Source organism: Lonchura striata, chromosome 4 (genome assembly GCF_046129695.1).
Source record: "Lonchura striata isolate bLonStr1 chromosome 4, bLonStr1.mat, whole genome shotgun sequence".
In the NCBI taxonomy this organism is placed as follows: domain Eukaryota; kingdom Metazoa; phylum Chordata; class Aves; order Passeriformes; family Estrildidae; genus Lonchura; species Lonchura striata.
In genome coordinates this window covers 28,657,762-28,663,761 of record NC_134606.1, presented here as the reverse complement: position 1 = coordinate 28,663,761, position 6,000 = coordinate 28,657,762, and the positions used below count along the sequence as shown (strand labels likewise).

At 48.4% G+C, this 6,000-nt stretch overlaps 1 protein-coding gene across 4 annotated transcripts in view; it reads left to right on the top strand.

Annotated features, from left to right (window-relative positions):
- Positions 1-962: 962 nt before the first annotated feature.
- The window catches only part of SGCZ (sarcoglycan zeta), a 382,611-nt gene continuing 377,573 nt past the window's right edge, over positions 963-6,000 (top strand). For all 4 annotated transcript variants that reach the window (XM_021534853.3, XM_021534691.3, XM_021534351.3 and 1 more), the window contains exon 1: positions 963-1,976. Coding sequence is in view for 3 of the 4 variants with exons in the window: in XM_021534691.3 (XP_021390366.1) it covers positions 1,938-1,976 (39 nt within the window). In the remaining variant the exon portion in view is untranslated. The remainder of the gene's footprint in view (positions 1,977-6,000) is intronic.

Here is a 6,000-nt window from a genome sequence, read left to right as displayed (position 1 = left end):
CACCAGACCAAGTGTTCAATCTTTACAAACTGCAATTCTAGATTAACAATAACAATATTTATGATGCATTCACAATGAACCTAGAAGCCGTGCATCATTTGTGCAAAAAGGAGAAATGCCATTTGCCTGCATCTGCCTCGCCTCTGTAGTTGTCCAGAAAATGAGGGCTATATCCAGTCTTCAGAAATAGCTATCACTGGCCATCACCCAGGGCTTAAACTCATACTAACCTTGAAGTGGTCGAAGCTGCTAACAAATCTATATTGAACTGAAAATACTTTGAGCTATTAAGTTAGCTTACTTAAGTCAAATAATCAGGAATACTAATCCTCTTTAAAGCAGTGTATAAAGCAGTGTATAGTACTAGAAAGTGATCATTCTGAACCTGCCATTAATGGAGTTCATAAATAAAGTCCCCAAAAGACTGATAGCAGGAAGCATAAAATCACAAAAATCTTCTCCAAAACTGCAAGTGACAGATTTATGAAAAAGGACTGTGACAAAATCTTGGTGGGGAGGAATATGAATTTTTAAATCTAATTTTGGTTCTCTTTAGAGTGACCTGAGAACTAGAAGACAGTGAATCCTTTGGAAAAGAGGATTAATAAAAGTAACACCTTGAGAGAGTCTCAGACTTAATCCACGTGCTATCTATCAGAAAGGCTGCTCCATCACAGCTGCAGCCCATCAATGATACACACTCAACAGCTGCACAAAACTGCACACTACAAGCCCACGATTGAGAAGTTCCACACCACCTTATTAATTTAGACACACCTGCAGATATAAATATATATATGCATTTTTATACGGAACGATACATGAGTATTACACAAAGCAGTTACAAAACAGATACAAAGCAGTACTGGCTTCTAAACTGACCGCTGTGTCTGCTATTCAAACCCCCGGGCACCGGCGAAGGAGCCCCTGGGATCGTGCGGCATTGGCCGCGGGAGGCGGAGGGGCCGCGGGGAGGGCGGCGCTGAGAGCCGGGGCTGCTCGGGAGGAAACGCTGCTGCTCCGGAGCTGGAGAAATCCCCCCGCGCGAGCCCAGAGGAGGGAAATCAGTCACCTGGCGGCGAAGGACAGTAAAACAGGGACGGAGAGGGAAATCTCTGCCTCTCTCTCCCTTCTCTTCTGCTAGAGATCCACCTCCTGTTTTCCTCTCAACTCTTCCAGCATAACCTTCAAAGAAGACCATACCGTACTGACTTTCTTTTATTATGTATCTGTGTGTGTGTGTATACATTACTATTATTATTACTATAGACTATCTTTAGCTGCAAAACAATTTTTGAGCCTATGCAGGACTTGGGGGGGGTTTTTATCTTGCCAGCGAAATTGTTCATCGCTAATGTCTTGCGCTCACAGGGTGCTAAATTAGCTACTAGACTACTCTGGCAGCATGACGGAGAAAGGGTTTTATCATAGACTGTTCTCTTCAGTTTGAACACATTTGCTTGAAATTTGCTGCATGATGCTGTCCAGGGAAGAAGGATTTTTTTTTTTTTCCTCGGGATACAGCGATTCGCCGGTTTCTGAGCTTATTGCAGAAGAAAAAAAATAATCTTTAAACTGAGTGGATTTTTTTTTTTTTTTTTGCTGTCTCCTTTCATTTCCAGAGGACACGAATCTCTCTCACCAGGGAAGGATCACCTGTCGCTTTAATCCTTAAGGGAGTTATTTTTTTAAAAAAGTGAAATATTTTATTTATTTATTTATTTATTTATTTAAACCGGTGGAGGCGTGATCGCGGAGAATGAGACTGAGGGGAGCTGCCACGGTTTGGAGGACAAGGCTGAGTTTAGGCTGGAAACTGACAGACTAGATTTCCCCCCTCCTCCTCCTTTTTTATCCCCCCCACCTCCTCTTTGTTTCTCTTCATTTTTTTGGCACAACTTCCGTAGTTTCCAGTCCGCTCCGTTCAGTTTCGCTCTATGGACAGATCAGCTAACCTGGACACGGAGGAGCTCAAGGTAGGCGACCCGCCGGGAGCCGCGGCCGTGGCTGGGGTTGGCTCCCGTCCTGCGCTGCCGGCCGCGGGCGGGGCCGCACGGGCGCTGCGCGGGGCTCCCGCAGCCGGGCGGGGCGCGGAGCCGGGCGGGGCGCGGAGCCGGGCGCAGCCGCCCCGCGGCGGGAGAAGCGCGGGAGGGCGGCTGCCCCGGCCGAGCGCGGCTTCCCTTCTGCCTGCGCGGCCCACAGCATCGTCATGGCAGTGTTAATAATCCTGGTGGTGATGGTGGTAGCGCTGATGCTACTGCCCGTGTGCTCTCGGCTTTGCATGAGCACTGGGGGCAGCGCCGGGGACAGCGAGGAGGAAGCGGCAACTGACCCGCGGCTTTCCCGGCAGAAGTTGGCTCTGAAGCCATTCTGGCCTGGGCATCTCCTCTTCTTCCTCTTTCTCCTCCCCTTGCCGCCGGGAGCGACGGGGAAACCCTTCCCCACGCCTCCACCCCCCCTTCTTGGCTCGCCCCCAGCGAGCCGTCCGGTTCCCGCGGGCGAGCGAAGCTGAGGCAGCGGCGGTGGGATGCCGAGCCGCTGGGCCGCGGCTCGGGGGCTGCTGGTGCAGTCAAACTTTGCATTAGGACGGTGCGAACTGGGAGCATTCTGCTCCCCCCGCGCCCCCCGGCCCAGCTGTGGCTCCCTCCCCGCTGAAGGAGCATGCCTGAGAGCGTTGAGCATGCTCCTTTGCGGAGACAGAGCCTTCGTACACCTGCTGCCAGCCCCCCCGGCCTGAGCGGAATTTGGCTCAGATCATCATCATCATCATCTCATCATCATAATAATGATAATACTATAAGTCTCTATAATCTATACGCGGTAAAGAGGGTGGCTGGCTGGGGAAGGCAGCAGAGAGGGAGCGGGCGCATGGGGCGCGCTCCGCGGGGCCGCGGAGCCGGAGTGCAGCGCCGGCCGTGCCGGAGGGGCGGGACACACACGCACCTCGCCGCGGTACCGCGCGGGTAGCGCTAGAGGAGCGATGAGAGAGCCGATGAGGGGAAGATAGCCTTCCTCGGCCGCCTCATGCACGGCCGCCCGCGGGATGCTCCCGCAGGGCGCCGGCTTCCCCGCGGCCGCGGAGAAGGACTCGCCTCTGGCAAGGTAAACTGGCGAGCGCTGAAGTTAGGGGGGCTCCTTTCCTTTTCCTATAAAGCAGATAAGAAAGTACTGAATAAATATATTCACCGATCCCCCCCCCAAAGTCTTGCTCGCTACTCCTACTAATATTCCCAGGGAAAGGCATCCCAGGACTGTAGCGCTGTTTGAGTATTTGAGGTGACGGTAGCGCAGGAGAGGAAAGCCCATAAAACGATTTGCTTGAGAACCGCTGATCCTCACAGCGCTTCCAGGGCTTCCAGGGCTTCCCCGCCGCAATCGCTGCTTGCCTGCGCTGACGGGGAGTCCTCTCCCTGCTTGCCTCAGCATTCACAGGAGTCAGCTGGTGCGGGAAAGGCAAAACACGAGTATTCCGATTAAGGGGGCGAAAAGTTCTATTGTACCGGATTATTTTAAGGGGTCTTTAAAGAAAATATGTTTATGCTACAAGAGGGCAGCACTTCGCATGAATTGTCCGTAAAGCCTGAGGCACGTCCCGCTGTGAGCAGGACGTGCGTAGCCTGAAGAGCAGGGGGTCTCCCGTTATCCCGTAGTTATCTGCGCTGCAATTAGGACGTGTGTTGCAGCGTGTACAGGCTGAGCGACCTTGAGCAAGGAAGCAGCTGAGAAGCAAGCATCGGCACTCTTCCGCTCACAAGGATGAGGAGAGCTTCCAAAGGAGGCATTTCTGCAGACGCTGTTAGGGTCTGGGCAGCTCTCTGGGACCAGCCGCTTTGGCACGATGCACTTCCCGGCTTTCCCGGGTGATGTCGGCCGCTGGGAGAGATGCCAGGCGCCGGCAGGACGGCGCCGGGGCGGGGGCGGCCCCGGCGGCCGGCAGGGGGAGGTGCGGGCCCGGCGCCGGGAGCGGCTCCCGCCGGCGCCGCGGGGCGCAGCGCTCCGCGCCTCCCTCCAGCCGGCTGGGCTTCCCTCTCTGAGCCAGCCGTCCAGCCGCTCTCCCCCCAGCAGGGATACAAGGTGCGGGGCAAAGCTCTTAGGGGTCTAGGAAGTTCCCAGCTGGGTGACCTGGCTGCTGTTGGGCGCAGTAAAGAGCGTCTCCCATACTGCTCCAAGTCGTGAAAGCTTTAATTGGTTTCTGGAGAGTTTCAGGGGAGATGAAGTGTTCCACTCCTTTTCTCATGACACAGCTCCTTGCCAGGTCAAAGACACAGTCAGGGCACACAGATAGGAGGCAGCCAGAGGTCGAGGGAACTCTCTCCCACACCACACTGCGTGGAGGGCTCATGTCAAGAATGTCAAATACGGTAGCAGCTTGTCGCAGCAGAGCTTGCCAAGAATTTTGGAAACGGGCTGGACACTCTTCCTTGATACTGGATTTCCTCTGCTATGACAAAGATATGCCAATAAACATAAAAAATACTGACAACTTCCCTGCTACCGAAAAATAAATGTGTCACCTCTAAGGAAAATAGAAATAATAACACTGAAATCAGACACTATGTTATATATAAAGTTTCTATACACCTCAAATCAATCAAAATCTCTGTGTTATTTATCACACTGATTGGAATGAATTCTGAATTATTTATGTTGATAATAGACATTTGAAAAGGTAATGTTGTGAAAAGCTCAACAAGTATCATGTATGCAACATCTGCTGATGAAGATAGGTGTGTTTTCCCTTTTAGTCCATGCATGTAATCCTGAAGAAATTAATCAGTATGGAAAACAGAGGCTGCTCTTCCAGAGGCTTTGAGCTGTTCTGTTTTTCCTTTGATCTGTCTCATCTCTCTCTGATGCATACAAGAACTTCCCTCTGACTTTTTAACTCAAAAGCCTGTGGGGTTTTTGTTTTAAAGAAGTGGTACACAAACTAAATAATTCTGTCATAGTTGCATTGCAGTCTTGGGTTTAGTGTTGTGAAGGGCTTTCTGTTACCTAATGTATACGCAAGTCTTCACCTACATTTTGAACATACATTAAACTGTGTGGTTGTGAGTATGATGAATTTTATAGGACTCTGTAGTTTGTATATGTATTTAAAAGATGATGAATTAACTTATTTTGCATTTAGTGTGTGTTTAAAAACTATGTTGAGGCATATAATTGCTTGAAATTGAACATCATTTGCAAGGAAGAATTAGGAGGCGTTTGTCTTTGCTGGACCCCGTTAACTTGTGATTTGCACTGACATTGGATAGATTATTACAGATTTTGTCCTTCACGTTTGCTCATTCATTTGATATATAATTCCTCTAATGTGTATCATGACTGCTTCTCTTATGTTTGTTCAGCAACCACAATTTGTGTACAGTCTTAGAGGGAGATAGTATTCCTTGTAGTGTGTAAACCAGTGGTACTTCTCTGGAAGAAAGATGGTTTATAGTTGAATGTATGGTAACAGTGAGATTATGAATATAATGGATTGAAAAATATCCTGGAAGCCATTTATTGCTTGAAGGCACTGGTTCAGGGAGAATTCTTCATTACAATCCTAAAAATTTTTATTAATATGTGCTTAAATATCTTGAAATTGACACTTTGCAGTTGCAAAAGAATTAAACACTTTATTTCTGAATAATCTTGTAAATATTAGCTGATTTTTTTTATTCATCTCATGAGAGAATACTTACAGTTTGTTTACAGTTTTACATTTCCTGTTGATATAAAACTACTGACATAACATAGCATGAAACTGGTTACAGAAGAGGTTTTTGTGACAATAGTCTTCCAATTAAATTTATGTAATTTGTAAAATATCTGATAAAGAAATTCAAACAAGGAAATCACAAAAAATTAAGGAAGGGGTACTTTTATGGTCTTAAACATGTAAATCGCTTCAGTATTTAAGTTAACAGGAAAACTAATACCCTGAGGAATTCTGTAATTTTTTATTTATTTATGTTTTAAAAGGAGGAGGCAGAGAAGTTAATATGTTTGGTG